The following is a 23,752-nucleotide window of genomic DNA, read 5'->3' on the forward strand; positions in this document are numbered from 1 at the left end:
TTGTGTTGGTTTGGGGTTGTTTTGGGTCACTTTGGGGTGGTTCTGGGTCAGTTCGGGGTGGTTTTGGGTCGGTTTGGGGTGGTTTTGTGTTGCTTTGGGGTGGTTTTGGGGCTGATGCAGCCCTTGGCTTCCAGGGGTTCCCGGTGCAGAACGTCCGGCCCGTGCAGAGCCCCATGAACCAGGTGGGCATCGTGCTCAACGTCCAGCAGGGCCAGACCGTCCGGCCCATCACCCTCGTGCCAGGTAATTAATTCATTAACCAAATAATGATCACTCAGCAATAGCTAGTAATGGGAATAATGCTAATAATGGTGGTGGTGGTGAGGTGTGGCCAGTGCAGAGCCCCATGAGCCCCTCCCCCTTGTGCCAGGTAATGTTATTATTATTGCATATTAATATTAATAATTATTTTAATTATAATTATATCATTAATCATCATTAATAATGATGATGACAAGTGGCCAGTGCAGAACCCCATGGGCTGGGTGGGCTGGATCACCCTTGTGCCAGGTGATCATCATTAATAATAATCATCATAATTAATAAAAAGAAAAGCTGTAAATCCCAAATAAAGCTGTAAATCCCAATTAAAGCTGTAAATCCCATATTTCCTGGGATTGGGGTCGGATCACAGCTCTCTGTCTTTAAGCCCCAGGTACCCAGTTTGTTAAACCAGCAGCTGGGATTGACTAATTCCAGATACAGTTTCATAATTTGGGATTACTTGCCCCTGGATTAAAGCTGTAAATCCCAAATTTCTCCTGAATTTTTTGGGGATTGGGGTCGGATCACGGCTCTCTGTTTGCCTTTAAGCCCCAGGTACCCAGTTTGTTAAACCAGCAGCTGGGATTGACTAATTCCAGATACAGTTTCATAATTTGGGATTACTTACACCTGGATTAAAGCTGTAAATCCCAAGATTCTGCTGGATTTTTTTGGGGATTTGGGTCGGATCACGGCTCTCTGTTTGTCTTTAAACCCCAGGTACCCAGTTTGTTAAACCAGCAGTTGGGATTGACTAATTCCAGATACAGTTTCATAACTCGGGGTTACTTACACCTGGATTAAAGCTGTAAATCCCAGATTTCTGCTGGATTTTTTTGGGAATTGGGGTCGGATCACGGCTCTCTGTCTTTAAGCCCCAGGTACCCAGTTTGTTAAACCAGCAGCTGGGATTGACTAATTCCAGATACAGTTTCATAACCTGGGATTACTTGCCCCTGGATTAAAGCTGTAAATCCCAGATTTCTCCTGGATTTTTTGGGGATTGGGGTCGGATCACGGCTCTCTGTTTGTCTTTAAGCCCCAGGTACCCAGTTTGTTAAACCAGCAGTTGGCGTTCCCCAGGTGTTCTCGCCGGTGGCGCAGGTGCGGCCGGGCAGCGCCGGGCCCGGCCGGCCGGCCACCAACGCCTTCGCCACGGTCATCCCGGCCACGCTGACCCTGCGCAGCACCGTGCCCCAGGCCCAGGCTCCCCAGCAGAGTGAGTCACCACCTTCCCCATCCTGGCCAAATTCCCGCAGGAATTCTCATGGAAAAATGAACCTGCCAGGGGGCAGCAACTGGAGTTGGCCCCGAGTTCACTTTGGGGTCAGAGTTCATTCACAGATGAGGAGAATCTGGGGCAGTTTGGGTAAAAAAGGTGGTTCAAAGTTTGGGATTTCATTGGAATTTTTGTCCAAACCATCCCTGGGGGAGACTCAAGGTAGAAGATCTAGGACAGGTGGCAGGAGTTGAATTCCAGGCTGGGATTTCATTGGAATTTTGTCCAAACCATCCCTGGGGGAGACTCAAGGTAGAAGATCCAGGATAAGTGGGGGGAGTTTAATTCCAGGCTGGGATTTCACTGGAATTTTTGCCCAAACCATCCCTGGGGGAGACTCAAGGTAGAAGATCCAGGACAAGTGGGGGGGAGTTGAATTCCAGGCTGGGATTTCATTGGAATTTTGTCCAAACCATCCCTGGGGGAGACTCAAGGTAGAAGATCCAGGACAAGTGGCAGGGGTTGAATTCCAGGCTGGGATTTCACTGGAATTTTTGTCCAAACCATTTTTGGTAAAGTCTCCAGGAGGGAACTGGAGGAGGTGGCTGAATTCCCACCCCAATTCCCGTTGGGAATTCCATGGAATCCTCTCCCCTCCGCAGTGAGCATCGCCAGCTTCGTGACGGTGAAGCGCCCGGGCGTGCCCGGCGATGGCGGCGGCAGTGCCGGTGGCCCCGAGGTGGCCAAGCTGGTGAACACGATGGGCACGGTGCCCTCGCTGGCCCACGGCCCCGCCGCGCTGGCCGTGGCCAACAGCAGCCCCGGCGCTGGCCAGCGCGGCACCGCCAGCGAGGCCTCGGCCTCGGCCGCGCCCCGGAAAGGTGAATCCCGGGAATTCCGTGGCGCTGGGAGGCAGAACTTGGATTTAAGGGGCGTTCCGGGTTCTTGGGAGGCAAGAGTTGGTTTAAGATGATTTTTGGGATAAAGGGCAGAAAAGAGAAAAATGGGGAATTTTGGGAGGCTCTGTGGGACAAAGGCTGTGAAAAGTTGGGAATTTGGGTTTTTTTGCGGGATTAACGAGTGTGTGGGGAAGGGGAGAAGTGGGAATTGTGGGAGTGGGAGCTGATCCGTGTTTGTCCCGCTGCAGGCAGCTCCTCTCCCATTCCCAGCCTGGATTTCCAGGACGGGGGCCGCAAGGTCTGTCCCAAGTGCGACTCGCAGTTCCGCGTCACCGAGGCGCTGCGGGGCCACATGTGTGTAAGTGCTCACCCCGGACTGGGGAGCTCTAGGCCGGCCTAACGAGTGGGGAATCCTTCTAGACCCAGTTTAATGTTCTGGGATTCATTCCAGACCCAGTTTAATGTTCTGGGATTCCTTCTAGACCCAGTTTAATGTTCTGGGATTCATTCCAGACCCAGTTTAATGTTCTGGGATTCCTTCTAGACCCGGTTTAATGTTCTGGGATTCATTCCAGACCCAGTTTAATGTTCTGGGATTCCTTCTAGACCCAGTTTAATGTTCTGGGATTCATTCCAGACCCAGTTTAATGAGTGGGGATTCATTCTAGACCCAGTTTAATGAGTGGGGATTCCTTCTAGACCCAGTTTAATGTTCTGGGATTCATTCCAGACCCACCTTAACGAGTGGGGATTCCTTCTAGACCCAGTTTAATGTTCTGGGATTCATTCTAGACCCAGTTTAATGTTCTGGGATTCATTCTAGACCCAGTTTAATGTTCTGGGATTCATTCTAGACCCACCTTAACGAGGGGGGATTCCTTCTAGATCCAGTTTAATGAGTGGGGATTAATTCTAGATCCAGTTTAATGAGTGGGGATTCATTCTAGATCCAGTTTAATGAGTGGGGATTCATTCTAGATCCAGTTTAATGAGGGGGATTAATTCTAGATCCAGTTTAATGAGAGGGGATTCATTCTAGATCCAGTTCAATGAGGGGGGATTAATTCTAGACCAAGTTTAATGAGTGGTAATTAATTCTAGATCCAGTTTAATGAGGGGGGATTGGTTCTAGACTGTCTTAACAAGTGGGGATTAATTCTAGACCCAGTTCAGTGTCTCCAAATTCATTATCCCAGCCCCAGTTTAACGAGCAGGGGTTAATCCCAGCCCCAGCTCACTGTCTCTCCTTAATTACCCCAGCCCCAATTAACGAGCAGCCCGTTAATTACCCCCGTTTCCGCAGTACTGCTGCCCGGAGCTGGTGGAATTCCTGAAGAAACGCAAATCCCTGGACTCCGAGCCCGCCCCGCCCTCGGCCAAGGCCCCCTCCCCCGCCCAGGGCGCGGCCCCGGCCCCGCCCCCGACCCCGCCCAAGGCCGCACCTGAGCCAGGTGAGGGCGGGGCTGACCCCCGCCCAGGCCAAGCTGATCATGCTGGTGGATGAGTTCTACTACGGGCGGGACGGGGGCAAGGGCGCGGCCGTGCCACCCTGCCCCAGGGTGCCCACGTCCTTCCGCTGCCCCCCACTGCACCAAGCGCCTCAAGAACAACATCCGGTGAGCTGCTATCCCTTAATTAATTACCCGTTAATTGTCTGGGAATAACCAAAAGATGGGATGGGAATGGTGTGGGAGTGATGGGCAGTGGGACGGGGGCACCGCTGCCCACACTGCACCAAGGGCCTCAGGAACGACATCCGGTGAGCTGTTATTCATTAATTAATTACCCGTTAATTATCTGGGAATAACCAAAAAATGGGATGGGAATGGTGTGGGAGTGATGGGCAGTGGGATGGGGGCACTGCTGCCCACACTGCACCAAGCACCTCAGGAACAACATCCGGTGAGCTGTTATCCCTTAATTAATTACCCATTAATTGTCTGGGAATAACCAAAAGATGGGATGGGACTGGTGTGGGAGTGACGGGCAGTGGGATGGGGGCACTGCTGCCCACACTGCACTGAGGGCCTCAGGAACGACATCCGGTGAGCTGTTATCTGTTAATTAATTACCTGTTAATTATCTGGGAATAACCCGGGAATATTTTGGGATTGTGGGAGTTTTCTGGGAATGGGCTGGGATTGTGGGAATGATGGGCAGTGGGATGGGGGCGCCGCTGCCCACACTGCACCAAGCACTTTAAAAACAACATCCAGTGAGCTGTCAGCCCTTAATTATCCCTTAATTATCTGGGAATAACCAAAAAATGGGATGGGAATGGTGTGGGAGTGACGGGCAGTGGGATGGGAACACTGCTGCCCACACTGCACCAAGCGCCTCAGAAACGACATCCGGTGAGCTGTTATCCCTTAATTAATTACCCATTAATTGTCTGGGAATAACGTGGGATTGTGGGAATTATCTGGGAATGGGCTGGGATTGTGGGAATGACGGGCAGTGGGACGTGGGCGCCGCTGCCCCCACTGCACCAAGCACTTTAAGAACAACCCCCAGTGAGGAATTATCCAGGAATTACCCAGGAATAACCCATGAATTGCCCAAACCCGAGCTGGGAACGGTGCCCAGAGTGCATTTTCCCAGGATGAGGAATGGGAATCTCTGGGAATTCCACCCCGTGCACAGGTTCATGAACCACATGAAGCACCACGTGGAGCTGGACCAGCAGAACGGCGAGGTGGACGTGCACACCATCTGCCAGCACTGCTACCGCCACTTCAGCACCCCCTTCCAGCTGCAGTGCCACCTGGAGAACGTGCACAGCCCCTACGAGTCCAGCAGTCAGTGCTTTTCCTGCTTTTCTTTGGCATTCACCTGGGAATTTCCTCTTCAGTTCACTGGGGTTTTGGGCAGGGAAAATTGTCGCCCCTTGTTTGAGGTCACCACAAAATCCACCCGAAATTCCAGCCGAGTTTCGCTTCTCCAGCCCCAATTCCACCTGGAGAACGTGCACAGCCCCTACGAGTCCAGCAGTCAGTGCTTTTCCTGCTTTTCTTTGGGATTCACCTGGGAATTTCCTCTTCAGTTCACTGGGGTTTTGGGCAGGGAAAATTGTCGCCCCTTGTTTGAGGTCACCACAAAATCCACCCGAAATTCCAGCCGAGTTTCACTTCTCCAGCCCCAATTCCACCTGGAGAACGTGCACAGGTCCTGAAAGTCCACTAGGCCGTGCTTTTCCGGGAATTTTTTATCCCTAAGTTGGGATTTTCCTCCTGGATTTAGTGGGAATTTATGGAAGGAAAGTTGTCACTCCTCCCCTCGCCCCTTGCTCAAGGTCACCACAAAATCCATCCACCCCAAATCCCAGCCAAGTTTCCCTTCTCCAGCCCCAGTTCCACCTTCTCCCTTTATCCTCTTCCTTCTTTTTTCCCCCTCTTTTTCTCCTTTTCCCTCTTTTTTCCCTTTTCCCCCTTCCCTCCTTTTCCCTTTCCCCCCTTTTCCCTTTTTCCCCCTATTCCTGCTTTTCCCTCTCCTTTTCCCTCTTTTCCCCTCTTTTTCCCCTTTTCCCCCTTCCCTCCTTTTCCCCCTTCCCCCTTTTCCCTTTTTCCCCTTTTCCTGCTTTTCCCTCTTCCCTCTTTTCCCCTCTTTTTCTCCTTTTCCCTTTTTTTTCCCTTTTCCCCCTTCCCTCCTTTTCCCTTTCCCCCCTTTTCCCTTTTTCCCCCTATTCCTGCTTTTCCCTCTCCTTTTCCCTCTTTTCCCCCCCTTCTCCCTTCCCCCACACCTCCCAACTCCCACATTTTTCCCAACTTTTGCCCGTTTTTCCCTGTTTTTTGGGGCAGCCAAGTGCAAGATCTGCGAGTGGGCGTTCGAGAGCGAGCCGCTCTTCCTGCAGCACATGAAGGACACCCACAAACCCGGGGAGATGCCCTACGTCTGCCAGGTATGGAATTCCCACCTGGAATTCCCAGTTCCAGACCCCAAAAATCCCTCTGTGTGCCAGGTATTTTTCCCTGTTAATTGGGATTTTCCTGCGCCTGCTGCCGAAACGCCCCAAACCGCAGGATTTTTTTTTTCCCCTGTTTTTCCCACATCCTGTTCAAACGCCCCAACTCCCTGGGTTTTCCCACCCCAAATCCCGGGTTTTGGGGGATTTTCCAGGTGTGCCAGTACCGCTCGTCGCTGTATTCCGAGGTGGACAGCCACTTCCGGCTGATCCACGAGGACACGCGGCACCTCCTGTGCCCCTACTGCCTCAAGGTGTTCAAGAACGGCAACGCCTTCCAGCAGCACTTCATGAGGCACCAGGTGAGCCACAATTCCCGGGAAAAACGGGAATTCCCTGGGAAAAACGGGATGTTGGGGATGCTGAACGAGTGGGAATTGATTGAGTGAGTTTGGGAATTGGGAATGGGGAAAAAATGGGATTTGGGAATTGCCTCGAGGCGTTCAAGAGCAGCAACGCCTTCTAGCAGCACTTCATGAGGCACCAGGTGAGCCAGAATTCCTGGGAAAAAACGGGAATTCTCTGGGAAAAATGGGATGTCTGGGATGCTGAACGAGTGGGAATTCATTGAGTGAGTTTGGGTGGGAATCGGGAATGGGAAAAAAAATGGGATTTGGGAATTGCCTCGAGGCGTTCAAGAACAGCAACGCCTTCCAGCAGCACTTCATAAGGCACCAGGTGAGCCACAATTCCCGGGAAAAAACGGGAATTCCCTGGGAAAAATGGGATGTTGGGGATGCTGAACGAGTGGGAATTCATTGACTGAGTTTGGGAATTGGGAATGGGGAAAAAATGGGATTTGGGAATTGGCTCGAGGCGTTCAAGAACGGCAGCGCCCACTTCATGAGGCACCAGGTGAGCCACAATTCCCGGGAAAAATGGGAATTCCCTGGGAAAAATGGGATGTTGGGGATGCTGAACGAGTGGGAATTCATTGACTGAGTTTGGGAATTGGGAATGGGGAAAAAATGGGATTTGGGAATTGGCTCGAGGCGTTCAAGAACGGCAGCGCCCACTTCATGAGGCACCAGGTGAGCCCCAATTCCAGGGGATTCCTTGGAAAATTTACCTACTTAACAACTAATATCTACTTAATAACTAATAATTAATACCTACTTAATAATTATCGACTAATTAATATTTTCCAGAAGAAGAGCGTGTACCACTGCAACAAGTGCTGCCTGCAGTTCTACTACCCATTCAATACTCAATAAACAATTGATAGCTACTTAATAACTATTAAATAATTAATAACTAATTAATAACTAATAATTAATACTAATTACTGCTTTTTCCCAGAAGAAGAGCGTGTACCACTGCAGCCAGTGCAGTTTTCAGTCCTAATACCCATTCAATACTCAATAAACAATTGATACCTATATAATAACTAACAACCAATTAATATCTAATGAAACATTTAGTAATTAATGCTAATGACTATTTTCCAGAAGAGCGTGTACCACTGCAACAAGTGCTGCCTGCAGTTCTAATACCCATTCAATACTCAATAAACAATTGATAGCTACTTAATAACTATTAAATAATTAATAACTAACTAATAATTAATACTAATTACTGCTTTTTCCCTGAAAAAGAGCGTGTACCACTGCAGCCAGTGCAGTTTTCAGTTCTAATACCCATTCAGTACTCAATAACCAATTGATATCTATTTAATAACTAACAATCAATTAATACCTAATGAAACAATTAGTAATTAATTAATGCTAACGAATATTTTCCAGAAGAAGAGCGTGTACCTCTGCAGCCAGTGCAGTTTTCAGTCCTAATACCCATTCAGTACTCAATAACCAATTGATATCTATTTAATAACTAACAATCAATTAATACCTAATGAAACAATTAGTAATTAATTAATGCTAACGAATATTTTCCAGAAGAAGAGCGTGTACCACTGCAACAAGTGCCTCCTGCAGTTCTAATACCCATTCAATACTCAATAAACAATTGATATCTATTTAATAACTAACAATCAGTTAATACCTAATGAAACAATTAGTAATTAATTAACGCTAACGACTATTTTCCAGAAGAAGAGCGTGTACCACTGCAACAAGTGCCTCCTGCAGTTCTAATACCCATTCAATACTCAATAAACAATTGATATCTATTTAATAACTAACAATCAGTTAATACCTAATGAAACAATTAGTAATTAATTAACACTAACGACTATTTTCCAGAAGAAGAGCGTGTACCACTGCAGCCAGTGCAGTTTTCAGTTCTAATACCCATTCAGTACTCAATAACCAATTGATATCTATATAATAACTAACAATCAGTTAATAGCTAATGAAACAATTAGTAATTAATTAACGCTAACGACTATTTTCCAGAAGAAGAGCGTGTACCACTGCAACAAGTGCCGCCTGCAGTTCCTGTTTGCCAAGGACAAGATCGAGCACAAGCTGCAGCACCACAAAACCTTCCGCAAGCCCAAGCAGCTCGAGGGGCTCAAACCCGGCACCAAGGCAGGCAATTCCCGGAGAAATTCCCAGAGAAATTCCCGGAGAAATTCCCGGAAAAATTCCCGGAAAAATTCCTGGAGAAATTCCCAGAAAAATTCCCGGAAAAATTCCCAGAGAAATTCCCAGAAAAATTCCCGGAGAAATTCCCGGAAAAATTCCCAGAAAAATTCCCGGAGAAATTTCCGGAAAAATTCCCAGAAAAATTCCCAGAAAATTTCCCGGAAAAATTCCCAGAAAAATTCCCATGGCTTTTGTTGGCTGGGGATGGCGGGGATGGGGAAAGGGGGTGGGATTAAGAGGGGGATTTTTATTTTGGGGGGTGTTTATGGGATTGAGTGGGTTTTTAGTGGAGTTCGGTGTGTGGTGGGATTCCTTGGGAATTTATTGGGGTTCCTTGGGAATTTATTGGGGTTCCTTGGGAATTTAATGGGATTCCTTGGGAATTTAATGGGATTCCTTGGGAATTTATTGGGGTTCCTTGGGAATTTAATGGGATTCCTTGGGAATTTATTGGGGTTCCTTGGGAATTTAATGGGATTCCTTGGGAATTTATTGGGGTTCCTTGGGAATTTATTTGGGTTCCTTGGGAATTCAATGGGGTTCCTTGGGAATTTATTGGGGTTCCTTGGGAATTTAATGGGATTCATTGAATTTGGTGGGTCTAATTGGGAATTTAACTGGATTCATTGGGAATTTATTGGGATTCCTTGGGAATTTAATGGGATTCATTGAATTTGGTGGGTCTAATTGGGAATTTAACTGGATTCATTGGGAATTTATTGGGATTCCTTGGGAATTTAATGGGATTCATTGGGAATTTATTGGGATTCCTTGGGAATTTAATGGGATTCATTGAATTTGGTGGGTTTAATTGGGAATTTAGCTGGATTCATTGGGAATTTATTGGGATTCATGGGGTATTTCCTGGAATGAATTGGATATTTCCTGGAATTAATTGTTTTGGTTTTTTTTTTTTTTCATAGAACTAATGGGGTGTTTCATGGAATTCATCCAAACCCCAGACGGATCCAAAACTTTCCCCCCAATTTTTGTGCTCCCCCAGGTGACGATCCGCGCGTCCCGGGGCCAGCCCCGCTCGCTGCCGCTGGAACCTTCCCACGGGATGGGCCCGGACCCGGCTCCCCTGGGATCCTCCTCCGACCCCCAGCCCCTGTTCCTGTGCCACCGCAACGCCCCCCGCAGAGCCGGCAAAAAAACGTCAGCGCTTTTCAGGGAAAAAAAACCCAGCTTGGGGGAAAAAAAAACGGGAATTTGGGGGAAAATTTGGGGAAAAAAACCCAGCAATTCTGGGGAAAACCCGGGAATTTTGGGATTCCCCGGCCACCATGGGATCCTCAAGTGAGCCAGCAAAAAAAAAAAAAAAAAAAAAATTAGTGATTTTCCTGGAAAAAATATGAATTCTGGGGAAAGTCGAGGGGAAAACAGGGAAAATACGGGAATTTGGGGAATTTTGGGGTTTCCCAGCCACTGAAGCGTCCCCAAGAGGACTAGCCAGAAAACATCAGTGATTTTTCTGGGAAAAATTTGGGAAACTTTGGGAGAAAATCGTGTCATTCCGGGGGAAAACAATGGGAATTCTGAGGTTGGTTTGGAAAGGTGGAGCTGGGAAAAAAATGGGAATTAAAGCTGGAATTCCGTCCTGGAATTTCTCGACGGTATTGGTAATTTAATATTAATATAGATTAATTTTAAATAATAATTCATTTGTAGCCAAACCCCATCCCAAACCCTGCCGTCCCCTTTCCCCCCCACCTCCCCCATCCCACAGAAGCTCTCCCAAAGTCCCGGTTTTGAGGGATTTTGCCTTTTTTTTTGCCCCAGGAGCGGCCTGGGCCGGCAGACGTGCCTGGAGTGCAGCTTCGAGATCCCCGACTTCCCCAACCACTTCCCCACCTACGTGCACTGCTCCTTGTGCCGCTACAGCACCTGCTGCTCCCGCGCCTACGCCAACCACATGATCAAGTAGGGGATTTGGGGCAAAAACAGCGGGATTTGGGGAAAAAATAGAGAAAACATGGGGAGAAGTTGGGGGAAAATGGGGAGAAGTTGGGGGAAAATGGGAAATTCCTGCTGCTCCTGCGCCTACGCCAACCACATGATCAAGTAGGGGATCTGGGGCAAAAACAGCGGGATTTGGGAAAAAATAGAGAAAACATGGGGAGAAGTTGGGGGAAAATGGGGAGAATTTGGGGGAAAATGGGGAGAAGGTGAGGAAAAATGGGAAATTCCTGCTGCTCCTGCGCCAACCACATGATCAAGTACGGGATTTGGGGCAAAAACAGCGGGATTTGGGAAAAAATAGAGAAAAAATGGGGGAAAATGGGAAATTCCTGCTGCTCCTGCGCCTATGCCAACCACATGATCAAGTACGGGATTTGGGGCAAAAACAGCGGGATTTGGGAAAAAATAGAGAAAAAACGGGGGAAAATGGGAAATTCCTGCTGCTCCTGCGCCTACGCCAACCACATGATCATCAAGTACGGGATTTGGGGCAAAAACAGCGGGATTTGGGAAAAAAATAGAGAAAAAATGGGGGGAAAATGGGGAGAAGTTGGGGGGAAATGGGGAGAAGTTGGGGGAAAACGGGGAGAAGTTGGGGGAAAATGGGAAATTCCTGCTGCTCCCGCGCCTACGCCAACCACATGGTCAAGTACGGGATTTGGGGCAAAACCAGCGGGATTTGGGAAAAAAATAGAGAAAAAATGGGAGGAAAATGGGGAGAATTTGGGGGGAAATGGGGAGAATTTGGGGAAAAATGGGAAATTCCTGCTGCTCCCGCGCCTACGCCAACCACATGGTCAAGGATGGAAAAATCTGGGATTTGGGAACAATTCTGGGCTCATCAGCATTTTTCCAGTTTTATAGGGAATTTTATGGGTTTATAGGTGATTTTTATGTTTTTTTGTGGGTGTTTTTTTTTAGGATATTTTATATGGATTTATGGAGGATTTTGTATTATTTTATAGGGGATTTTACGGAGTTTCCTTGGGAATATTGTAGGGTTTTAGATGAGATTTTGTGTGGATATTATAGGGGAATTTGTATGGATTATATAGGCTATTTTCAATGGATTTATAGGGTATTTTATAGGATATGTGCCTATATAATCTTCTAGGGAATTTTATATGAATTTTTTAGGGTATTTATATGAATTTTATGGGCTATTTTATATGGATTCATTGTGTGTTTTATCTGATTTTTAGGGAATTTAATAGGGTTTTATAGGGGATTTTTTATTATTTGGGGAGTGTTTTTGATTTTACAGCCGTTTCTCCAGATTATCCCTGACTTCTCCATCTTTTTCCCTCTCCAGCAACCACGTTCCCCGGAAAAGCCCCAAATATTTGGCTTTGTTCAAGAACTACACGGCCAGGTATGGAAAAAATTCCCAAAATCCCAATTCCAGCCCTTGGGAATTCCTGACTTTTTTCATTCTGGGGGAAAAATCCAGGGATTTTGGGATTTATGGGTCCCATTCCTATTGCACTCCAGAGGGGGGCAATTTTACATCTTAATTATTAATAATTATTTAATATTTAATTCTTATCAATAATTTAATTACTATCAATTTCATTATTAACAATAAGTAATTGATAATAATGATGTAGTTAGCAATAATTTAGTTCTTAATGAGGGGTGGGGCACATTTTTAGATCTGAAATTAAAGTTTATTTCTTTTTCTTCCTTCCCTTTTCCTCCCTTTTCCTTTCCCCTCTTTTCCCTTTTTTCCTCCCCTTTCCCCCTCTTTTTTCCCCCCTTTTCCCCCCCTCCCACTTTTTTCCTTCTTTCCCCCCTTTTCCCATTGTTCTTTCCCCTTTGTCCCTCATTTTTTTCCCTCTTTTTCTCCCCCATTTCCCCCTTTTCCATCTCTTTTTTTTCCCCCATTTCCCAGTGGGGTGAGGCTCTCGTGCTCCTCCTGCCTCTTCGTCACCTCCGAGGGCGACTCCATGGCCAAGCATTTGGTGTTCAACCCCTCCCACGAGTCCAGCAACATCATTGTCCAAGGTAAAACCGGGGAAAAAACCTGGAAAACGGGGAAAACCAAGAACTCCCGCCAAAATCCAAGAAATGTTCATATTCTGGAGCTCGGGTTGGGAATAAACCGAATTAATTTTGCCTTTTTTTTTTTTTAACGGGATGGAAATTCAGAATTCATTCCTGAGGGAGCTTGGTTTGATTCCAGCTTTTCCAGGAATTCCCACAAATCCCAAACTCCTCTGAAATAAAATTAAATAGAAGTAAAGACCTAAACCCCCTCAAATGAATCAGAATAAAAACCTGAAATATTCTGTTTTATTCCAGGGCCTTCTTGGATATCACATTCCAGGTAAGCCAAAAATTCCTGTTTTTTCTCATCCCTCCCTGTCCATGGGATTGGGAATTTTTCCCTCATTTCCCCCCCACTTTTCCCTCCTTTTTTTCTCCCCTTGTTTTCCTTTTTCCCCTCCCTTTCCCTCCCTGTTCTCCCCTTTTATTCCCTTTTTGTTCCCCATATTTTTCCCCTTTTTTCCCTCCTTTTTCCCCTCTTCCTTCTCTCCCTTTTCCTCCCCCTTTTTCCCTCCCTTTCCCCATTTTTTTCCCCCCTTCCCCCCCTTTTTCCTCCCCTCATTTTCCCCTTCTTCCCCCCTTTTTTTTTTCTCCTTTCCTCCCTTTTTTCCCCCCCCACTCCCCTTTCCTCCCAATCCCCAAAAATTTCACTTTTCCCAATTCCCCCTTTTTTCCAGGCACACCCAGGACACGCCACAACCCCCCTGCCAAACCCCCTCCCCTCCTCCCCCTCCAAAACCCCAAACCCCACCCCAAAACCCCCAAAAACCCCCAACCCCCCCTCCCCCCGACGCAAACCCCACCCCGAACCCGCCGGAACCCGCCCAAAAAGACCCCGAGCCCACCAAAAAGGAGCAGCTTTCCGTCAAGAAGCTGCGCATGGTCCTGTTCGCGCTCTGCTCCAGCACGGAGCAGGCGGCCCAGCATTTCCGGAACCCTCCGCGCCGCATCCGCCGCTGGCTCCGGCGCTTCCAGGCCTTCCACGACGACCGCCCCGAGCTGCCCGAGGGCAAATACCTCAGCCTGGAGGCCGAGGAGAAACTGGCCGAGTGGGTCCTGACCCAGCGCGAGCAGCAGCTGCCCGTCAACGAGGAGACGCTTTTCCAGAAGGCCACCAAGATCGGGCGGTCTCTGGAGGGAGGGTTCCAGATCTCCTACGAGTGGGCCGTGAGGTTCATGCTGCGGCACCACCTCAGCACCCACACGCGCCGCGGCGTCGCCCACCCGCTCCCCAAGGAGATCCAGGGGAACGCCGGGGCCTTCATCGAGTTCGTGCAGCGCCAGATCCACACGCAGGAGCTGCCCCCGGCCATGATCGCCGCCGTGGATGAGATCTCGCTCTTCCTGGACGCCGAGGTGCTGGGCAGCGAGGAGCGGAAGGAGAGCGCGCTGCAGACCGTGGGCAACGGCGAGCCCTGGTGCGAGCTGGTGCTGACCGTGCTGGCCGACGGCAGCGTCCTCCCCGCTCTGCTCATCTCCAGAGGTCACCTGCCCTGCCCGGCCGTCGTCCCCAAATCCATCCTGCTGGAATCCAAGGAGAACGGCTGCGACGACGACGAGATCATGGAATTGTGGGCGGCCAGAGTGTGGAGGAAACACACGGAATGCCGAGGCGGCGGCGCTCCCAAAGGCATGCTGGTGCTGGATTGCCACCGGACGCACCTGTCCGAGGAGGTGCTGGCCGTGCTCAGCGCGGCCGGAGCGCTGCCGGCCGTCATCCCCGCCGGATGCAGCTCCCGGATCCAGCCCCTGGACGTGTGCGTCAAGAGATCCCTGAAAAGTTTCCTCCATAAAAAATGGAAAGAACGGGCGAAAGATCTGGCGGGTTCCGACTCCTCCGCGCTGCTCCAGCTGCTGCTGGGGTGGCTGGGAGAAGCTTTGGAAATCCTCGGGAATTGCCCGGAATTGATCCGGAAATCTTTCCTGGTGGCCAGCGTCCTGCCGGGGCCGGCCGGAGACTCGGGATCGCCGCGGCGCAACGGCGACGAGCAGGAGGAGCTGATCGCCGCCATGGAGGAGAGGCTGAAAATCGCCAAAACCAGGGAGTCGTCCCCGGAATTCCCGGAGAACGACGACCCCGAGGCTGATCCCGAAATCCTGCACCGGCTCTTCGAGGGGGAGAGCGAGGCCGAGTCGTTCTACGGTTTCGAGGAGGCGGATTTGGAGCTGATGGAAATTTGAGAATTCCCAGAAAAGAAAAGAAGAGAAAAAATTGGACGGATTCATCCCGGAAATTCCTGAGTTGGGAGAGGCCAAGGAGCGTGGGGAATGGAAGGGCTCTTCCCTGGTTTTGGGCCCGAAAATTGAAGGATGTTCCAAATTTTTGGCCACAGAAATGGAAGGATGTTCCAGCAATTTCTGGCCCCCAAAACTTGAAGGATATTCCCTGTTTTTCAGAGATCCAAACACGTCCCAGAAATTGAAGGCTATTCCCAATTTTCCGCCCCAAAGATTAATTTTGCCCGCCAAAATTAAAGGAAATTCCCTGGTTTTGGCCCCAAAAATTAAAGGATGTTCCCTGTCTTTAGAGAGCCAATTATTAAAAAGAATAGAAATTATCCCAGAAATGAAAGGATATTCCCATTTTTTTAGCTCCAAAAAAAACCCAAGGATATTCCCAATTTTTGGCCCCAAAATCAAAGAATATTCCCAAATGTTTTGTCCCAAAACGAAGGACATTCCCAGTTTTTGGAACAAACAGATGAGATCCCAGTTCCCAGCGGATTTCTGGGGTTTTTTTCCGGATTTGCCGTTTCCGCCGATTTTTTGGGAGGATTTTCGTGGCTTTTTTTTTTTCTGTTTTTTTTAAATCTTTAAAAAAAAAAAAACTGGAAAAAAAAAAAAAACAAACCCTTGGATTCACTGTGTTGGTATTTCCTTGGAATTCTCTCTCGTGGGTGGATATTTTTTGGGAATTTTCTTTACCTCACTTGTACAATAATTCCTGGTTTTTAGCAGTGGGAATTTGACGTCGTTTGTGCCCAGTTTTTTTTTTTTTTTTTTCCCAAGAAGACAAAAAATCCCCGGATTTAACTCCCCAAAAAATTTTGGGGAATTTTTCTTTCTTTTTTCCTTGATTTTTTTTTTTTTTTTTTTTTTTGGAATTTAACCCAAATTAAAGGAAAATTCCTTTGGATTGGTTGCGAAGATTCTGTTATTTTGGGGTTTTTTTTTTAATGGAAATCAGGAATTTTGATGGAATTTTGGTGGAATTTTAGGGAGTTTTGAGGGAATTTGGCTTGGCAATTGTGAAGCCACCATTCCACGCCAGCAATTTTTGGGATTGGCGCTGCTTTTCCTGCCCCCGACCTCGATTTTCCCAATTTCTCCCCCAAAAAATTCCCACTGGAGGGGCAGAAAACCCCAACTTTTCCTTGGATTTCCCCTTTTTGGATCATTCATGATCGACTTTATGAAGAAAAGAACCATCCTGGAAAACCCCGCCTTGCTTAGGATCGGAAAATCCGGGATTTGGGACTAAAACTGTGACGAAAAACCTAAAAAAAATCCATTGAAAAATAAAGATTTTGGGTTGATTTTTCACTGCCAGCTCCGATTTTTTACTGGAATTTGCATGTTTTTTGGGAAAATGTATTTGGTTTTGTTTTTTTTTTTAATTTTAAAAATTCTCGGAATTCCCAAATTCCAGAGGCACCCAGCACCTGTTTTTCCATAAGATTTGTGAAGGTGGGTTTTTTTTTTTTTGGGTTTTTTTTTCCCGAAGGAAAACGGGGAAAAAAATTTTAAAAGAATTCAAAATAAATAAAATTTAAAAAGAAAAAAAAAAAAATTATGGATCAGCTTGGAATTGTACAGGAGTGAAAAACGTGGAATAAAAGCAGGGAAATGAATTTATAAATAAACTGTGTTTTTATTGTGGAAAAAAATGCCTTCATTCCTGTGGGATTTGGGTGGGAAAATCCTGGATTTAATTAATTCTTCAGGGTCAGAATTGGTTTTTTCTGTGGAAAATTCCTGGGTTTTTTTTTTTAAGGAAAAGTTGGGAAAACGCTGCTGGAGGAATTTTGGCACTGGGCAGGGGAAAAATTCCATTTTAATTGGATTTTTGTGGCCTTGGTTACTGAGACATCCCAAGGTTTTGGTGAAATATTCCAACATTTTATTGAATTCCCTTATTTTTATTGAAATATTCCAATATTTCATGGACATTTTCAAAATTTGATGGAAAGATTCGAATATTTTATTGAGATTTTACTTAACTTTATGGAAATATTCCAGGGTTTTATTGAAATTTCCTTCATTTACTGAAATATTCCATAACCCCCGGAATTTGAAGCAGCAAAAATTCCCCAAAAATTGGGATTTTAACCCAGTTTTTACCCTTTTTTTTTCTCATTTCCAGAAGGGGTTTGGGACCATCTCAGAATTCCTGGAATTCCCTGGAAAAAGGATTTGGGGCAAATTTGAACCATTTTGGGTTCAACCAACAGATCCCAACCCATCCTGGAATTCCCAGGTTTGGGAATGGCCTTGAAATCCCCCCCGGGTTTGGGGAAAAATCCCATGGAGTGCCCCAAAACCGTGGGCAGGGATTCCCAGGCTCCTTCCCACCTCAAAAATTCCACAATTTTGGTAAAAATTGGGATTTGGAGCCACAGCATCCATCCAGAATTCCAGAACTCCCCGAGATCTGCCTTTTTCGGGAGAATTCCCGCTTTTTTTTTTTTTTTTTTCTTTTTTTTGAGGATTCCCAAAGAACAAACACACGGCTTGGTCTTGAACGATGGATTTTATTCCCAAAAAAATTCCAGATTTGCCATTCCAGAGGGAAAAGAAAGGTGGGAGGCCGGAGCAGCTCCTGGAGATCACTCGAAACCTCTGGAAAAATGAGGAAAAAAGGGAAAAACAGGGGTTAGAGGAGCAGGAAAACAGCTGGATGTCCCTGGGAACATCTGGATCTCACTCGGAACACCTGGACGTTCCTCTGGAATTACCAATCCCGCTGCATCCTCAATCCCAGCCTGGAATTCCACAGGGAAAACCCCGGAATTCCTCAATCCCAGCCCTGCAATTCCACAGGAAACACCCCGGAATGCCTCAATCCCAGGAGGGAATTACCTGGGTGTCCCCAGAATTCCCAAATCCCGGTTTTCCAGGTGGGAATTACCTGACCAGGTGGGCGATGTCCCAGTTGGCCTCCAGGGTCAGGGGCCCCTCCAGCTCCACGCCCTTCTCCGTCACCGTGGCGAGCTCGTACTGCGGGAAAACCACGGAATTCCTCAATCCCCGCCGGAATTCCCCAGGGAAAACCCCAGAATTCCACAGGAAAAACCCCGGAATTCCTCAATCCCCACCGGAATTCCGCAGGAAAAACCCCAGAATTCCACAGGGAAAACCCCGGAATTCCGCAGGAAAAACCCCAGAATTCCACAGGAAAAACCCCGGAATTCCTCAATCCCCACCGGAATGCCCCAGGGAAAACCCTGGAATTCCACAGGGAAAACCACAGAATTCCTCAATCCCCGCCAGAATTCCCCAGGGAAAACCCCAGAATTCCACAGGAAAAACCCCGGAATTCCTCAATCCCCACCGGAATTCCGCAGGAAAAACCCCAGAATTCCACAGGGAAAACCCCGGAATTCCACAGGAAAAACCCCAGAATTCCGCAGGAAAAACCCCAGAATTCCACAGGGAAAACCCCGGAATTCCACAGGAAAAACCCCAGAATTCCGTAGGAAAAACCCCGGAATTCCTCAATCCCCACCGGAATTCCACAGGAAAAACCCTGGAATTCCTCAATCCCATGGGAATTCCATGGGAAAAACCCCAGAATTCCACAGGGAAAACCCCAGAATGCCTCAATCCCTGCCAGACTTCCGCAGGGAAAACCCCAGAATTCCACAGGGAAAACCCCGGAATTCCACAGGAAAAACCCCAGAATTCCGCAGGAAAAACCCCGGAATTCCTCAATCCCATGGGAATTCCATGGGAAAACCCCCAGAATTCCACAGGGAAAACACTGGAATTCCTCAATCCCCGCCAGAATTCTGCAGGGAAAATCCCAGAATTCCACAGGGAAAGCCCTGGAATTCCTCAATCTCCACCGGAATTCCACAGGAAAAACCCCAGAATGCCTCAATCCCAGCTGGAATTCCACAGGAAAAAAACCCAGAATTCCACAGGGAAAACCCCGGAATGCCTCAATCCCATGGGAATTCCATGGGAAAAACCCTGCGATTGGGATGGGTTTGGGCTGGCTCCCCATCGACTTGGGGATGGATTTTGGGACAAATTCCCAGGATTTGGGATACAAACCCTGTTAAACGAGCGAGCATCCCTGTAGTGGAGCACCCTGAGGCAGCGCTCCAGCAGCTCCCAGGATTGGGATGGATCCCATGGATTTGGGATGGATTTGGGATGGATTTGGGATGGATCCCATGGATTTGGGATGGATTTGGGGATGGATTTGAGGATGGATTTGGAATGGATTTGAGGATGGATTTGGGGATGGATCCCATGGATTTAGGGATGGATTTGGGGATGGATTTGGGATGGATCCCATGGATTTGGGATGGATTTGGGGATGGATTTGAGGACGGATTTGGAATGGATTTGGAATGGATTTGGGGATGGATTTGGGATGGATTTGGGATGGATTTGAGGATGGATTTGGGGATGGATCCCATGGATTTGGGGATGGATTTGGGATACAAACCCTGTTAAACGAGCGAGCATCCCTGTAGTGGAGCACCCTGAGGCAGCGCTCCAGCAGCTCCCAGGATTGGGATGGATCCCATGGATTTGGGATGGATCGCATGGATTTGAGGATGGATTTGGGATGGATTTGAGGATGGATTTAGGGATGGATTTGGGATGGATTTGGGATACAAACCCTGTTAAACGAGCGAGCATCCCTGTAGTAGAGCACCCTGAGGCAGCGCTCCAGCAGCTCCCGCGCCTCCTCCCGCGTCGGGAGCCGATCCCCATCCCGATCCCGCTCCAGCTCCGCCCGCAGCAGCGGCTGCACACGGATTGGGAATGAAGGGACACATTAATCAAAATCAGCTCAGAAATCGAAATATCGATTCAGAAAAGACGAGGAAAACAATGAGCTAAGAGAGGATATCACCTACTTAAAAAATAATGAACTAAAAAAGAAAAGGATCAATTAATAACTTGACGAGGAACTACAGACCCGAGCCCGGGCTCACCTGGGCCAGGTAAGCCCCGAATCCCGTGGCCAGCGACGGCGCCTCGTAGGCCACGCCCAGCATGTCCACGTATCCCAGGAAACTGCAGGAACGGGAGAGCGGGAATCACCCCAGGAACCGGGAGTTCCCTGGGAAGGAGGCGGGAATTCCCCTGGAAAAGAGCAGGAACCACCCCAGCAAAAAGCAGGAATTCCCTGGGAAGGAGGTGGGAATTCCCCTGGAAAAGAGCAGGAACCACCCCAGCAAAAAGCAGGAATTCCCTGGGAAGGAGGTGGGAATTCCCCTGGAAAAGAGCAGGAACCACCCCAGCAAAAAGCAGGAATTCCCTGGGAAGGAGGTGGGAATTCCCCTGGAAAAGAGCAGGAACCACCCCAGCAAAAAGCAGGAATTCCCTGGGAAGGAGGTGGGAATTCCCCTGGAAAAGAGCAGGAACCACCCCAGCAAAAAGCAGGAATTCCCTGGGAAGGAGGTGGGAATTCCCCTGGAAAAGAGCAGGAACCACCCCAGCAAAAAGCAGGAATTCCCTGGGAAGGAGGTGGGAATTCCCCTGGAAAAGAGCAGGAACCACCCCAGCAAAAAGCAGGAATTCCCTGGGAAGGAGGTGGGAATTCCCCTGGAAAAGAGCAGGAACCACCCCAGCAAAAAGCAGGAATTCCCTGGGAAGGAGGTGGGAATTCCCCTGGAAAAGAGCAGGAACCACCCCAGCAAAAAGCAGGAATTCCCTGGGAAGGAGGGAGGAGAAACCAGCCCAGGGAAAAGCTCGATTTCCCCACGAAGCAGCAGGAACCACGGCGGGGAAAAAGGTGCAGGAATTCCCTGGGAAGGAGGGGAAACCCCCGGAAGTGCCAGCCCCGGGATTTCTCACCTCTCCCCGCCGTAGACGCCGGCGATGAGCACGGTGTTCCAGAGGGGGTTGATCTTGGAGCGCCGGTTGTAGAGCACCCGCGTCAGCCACGAGTGCAGCGCCCGCGGGCTGTAGCTGTGCCCGTCCCCCAGCAGCTCCTCGTCGATCCTGAAATCCCACGGAATTCCGGCCTTGGAGACCAGGGGTTCGGGGACGGCGGGTCGGGGATTCGGGGATTGGAGCGGAGCGAAAGGAAACGCGGCGGAATTCGGGGGAGGAACGCCAAGGAGTTCAGGGATTGGTGCTCCAGGAATTCGGGGATTGGTGCTCCAGGAATTCCAAGGAATTCAGGGATTGGTGCTTGAGGAATTCAGGGATTGGTGCTCAAGGAATTCCAAGGAATTCGGGGATTGGTGCTCGAGGAATTCGGGGATTGGTGCTCCAGGAATTCCAAGGAATTTGGTGATCGGTGCTCGAGGAATTCTGGGATTGGTGCTCAAGGAATTCCAAGGAATTCTGGGATTTGTGCTCGAGGAATTCCAAGGAATTCAGGGATTTGTGCTCGAGGAATTCCAAGGAGTTCAAGGATTGGTGCTCAAGGAATTCCAAGGAATTTGGTGATCGGTGCTCGAGAAATTCCAGGGAGTTCTGGGATTGGTGCTCAAGGAATTCCAAGGAGTTCAACGATTTGTGCTCAAGGAATTCCAAGGAATTCGGGGATTGATGCTCAAGGAATTCGGGGATTGGAGCTCAAGGAATTCCAAGGAGTTCAACGATTTGTGCTCAAGGAATTCCAAGGAATTTCAGGATTGGTGCTCGAGGAATTCCAAGGAGTTCAGGGATTGGTGCTCAAGGAATTCCAAGGAATTCAGGAATAGGTGCTCAAGGAATTCCAAGGAGTTCAAGGATTTGTGCTCAAGGAATTCCAAGGAATTCGGGGATTGGTGCTCAAGGAATTCAGGGATTGGTGTAGAGGAATACCAAGGAGTTCGGGGATTGGTGCTCCAGGAATTCTGGGATGGGAGCAGAGGAATTCTGGCGATCGACTCACCAAAAACCATTGGGGACGGGAAATTCCCCAATCCCCCAGGAATCAATCCGGAATTCTGGGGTGGCGGGCTGGGCGGGAATCAACTGGGGATTGCGGGATGGGGGGAATCTCGGGATTCCCGAGGGAACTTGGGCCGGGGATTCCCGGGAATCTTACACCATCTGCTCCAGGAGCTGCCGCAGGTGCTGGAAATCCGCCAGGTCCCCCGAGGCCCCGAGCACGGTGGAGTCGTTGACCTTGAGGAGCCGGGAGACGCCCCGGAATCGCGCCAGGGATCCGTAGGAGCCCACGGTGTCGGCGGCCAGCAGCACGCCCCCGGAGAACTTCAGCCCCAGCACCGAGGCGCCGGTCACCATCGGGCTCCTGGCACGGCGGGATCCCAGTCAAACCAGTATGGAACCAGTCAAACCAGTATGGAACCAGTCACACCAGTATGGAGCCAGTCACACCAGTATGGATCCCGGTCACACCAGTATGGATCCCGGTCACCATCGGGCTCCTGGCACGGCCAAACCAGAGCCAGTCAAACCAGTGTGGATCCCGGTCAAACCAGTATGGATCCTGGTCACACCAGTATGGATCCCGGTCACCATCGGGCTCCTGGCACGGCCAAACCAGAGCCAGTCAAACCAGTGTGGATCCCGGTCAAACCAGTATGGATCCTGGTCACACCAGTATGGATCCCGGTCACCATCGGGCTCCTGGCACGGCCAAACCAGAGCCAGTCACACCAGTATGGATCCCAGTCACACGAGTATGGATCCCGGTCACACCAGTATGGATCCAGTCACACCAGTACGGATCCCAGTCACACCAGTTCTGCTCCCAGTTCCCCCCAGTTCTGCTCCCAGTTTGCACTCCCAGATCCCCATTTCCCCACCCCAGATCCCCCTTTCCCCTCCCCAGATTCCCCTTTCCCCTCCCCAGATCCCCCCTTTACCCTCCCAGATCCCCCATTTCCCCTCCCCAGATCTCTTTTCCCCATTTCCCTCAGGGACCCCCCCATTTCCCTCTCCAGATCCCCATTCCCCTCCCCAGATCCCCCTTTCCCTCCCCAGATCCCCCCATTTCCCTCAGGGACCCCCCCTTTCCCTCCCCAGATCCCCCCATTTCCCCATTTCCCTCAGGGACCCCCCCAGTCCCCCCCAGTCCCCCCCATCCCCCGCAGCCCTCACGGCCCTTCCCGCGCTCCCGCTGCCCTCACAGGGTGCGGCCGGCGGGCAGCGCGGCGGGCCCGGTGCCGGGGCCGCGGGGGGCGATGCCGGTGTGTCCCGGGGCGCGGGGGGCGATGCCGGTGTGCCCCAGGGCCCGGGGGATGTACGTTTGTCCCGGGGCCGGACCCCCGGCCCAGAACGGCGGCGGCGCTGCCCCGACCTCCATCTTAGTCACGCCGCGATCGCGCCTGCGCCGAGGAAACGCGGCCGCGCGCCGCCGCCGTAGGCAGTGGGCGTGGCTTCGCCGCCATCTTGAGCGTGGCGGAAATGCCGGCAAGAGCGCGGTTCCCTCCTCAAGATGGCGGCGCCCCCACGTGACGCAGCACCGGTGCGGTGGTGGGCGGGGTTTGCTGTGCGGAGCCGCGCCCACCGGGCGGGGTTTGAGGTGGCGCTGGCCAATCAGCGGCGAGGGGCGGGGCTTGGGCGAAGGTAACAGGTTGCGGTGGCTGCGGCGGGAGCGGGCGGTGAGTGGGGGGGGGGACACCGGGAAACGGGGCTGGGGGCACCGGGAAACGGGGCTGGGGGCACCGGGAAACGGGGCTGGGGGCACCGGGCAGGGGCTGGGGACACCGGC

The 23,752-nt window shown here is 49.7% G+C and overlaps 2 protein-coding genes across 2 annotated transcripts in view; one reads left to right on the top strand and one right to left on the bottom strand.

The window, feature by feature from the left end:
* POGZ (pogo transposable element derived with ZNF domain) overlaps positions 1-16,748 on the top strand; it is a 19,632-nt gene extending 2,884 nt beyond the window's left edge. Inside the window, 17 exon segments of the mRNA XM_054000942.1 lie at positions 135-243; positions 1,304-1,483; positions 2,146-2,364; positions 2,631-2,740; positions 3,686-3,850; positions 3,852-3,962; positions 3,964-3,998; positions 5,026-5,180; positions 6,180-6,280; positions 6,499-6,645; positions 8,698-8,832; positions 9,893-10,047; positions 10,672-10,812; positions 12,164-12,223; positions 12,743-12,855; positions 13,153-13,177; positions 13,575-16,748. Coding sequence (XP_053856917.1) covers positions 135-243; positions 1,304-1,483; positions 2,146-2,364; positions 2,631-2,740; positions 3,686-3,850; positions 3,852-3,962; positions 3,964-3,998; positions 5,026-5,180; positions 6,180-6,280; positions 6,499-6,645; positions 8,698-8,832; positions 9,893-10,047; positions 10,672-10,812; positions 12,164-12,223; positions 12,743-12,855; positions 13,153-13,177; positions 13,575-15,078 — 3,465 coding nt within the window. The 3' untranslated portion in view covers positions 15,079-16,748.
* An 880-nt stretch (positions 16,749-17,628) lies between these two features.
* On the bottom strand, positions 17,629-23,386 carry PSMB4 (proteasome 20S subunit beta 4). The gene is made up of 7 exons (XM_054001390.1): positions 23,169-23,386; positions 22,121-22,327; positions 20,935-21,081; positions 20,070-20,151; positions 19,751-19,879; positions 18,026-18,114; positions 17,629-17,736 (listed from the first exon to the last, which is right to left on the bottom strand). The coding sequence occupies exons 1-7, from the start codon at positions 23,342-23,344 to the stop codon at positions 17,724-17,726; spliced, it is 843 nt and encodes a 280-aa protein (XP_053857365.1). The 5' UTR covers positions 23,345-23,386; the 3' UTR covers positions 17,629-17,723.
* Positions 23,387-23,752: the final 366 nt, after the last annotated feature.

The sequence above is a fragment of the Vidua macroura genome, chromosome 29 (assembly GCF_024509145.1).
Source record: "Vidua macroura isolate BioBank_ID:100142 chromosome 29, ASM2450914v1, whole genome shotgun sequence".
In the NCBI taxonomy this organism is placed as follows: domain Eukaryota; kingdom Metazoa; phylum Chordata; class Aves; order Passeriformes; family Viduidae; genus Vidua; species Vidua macroura.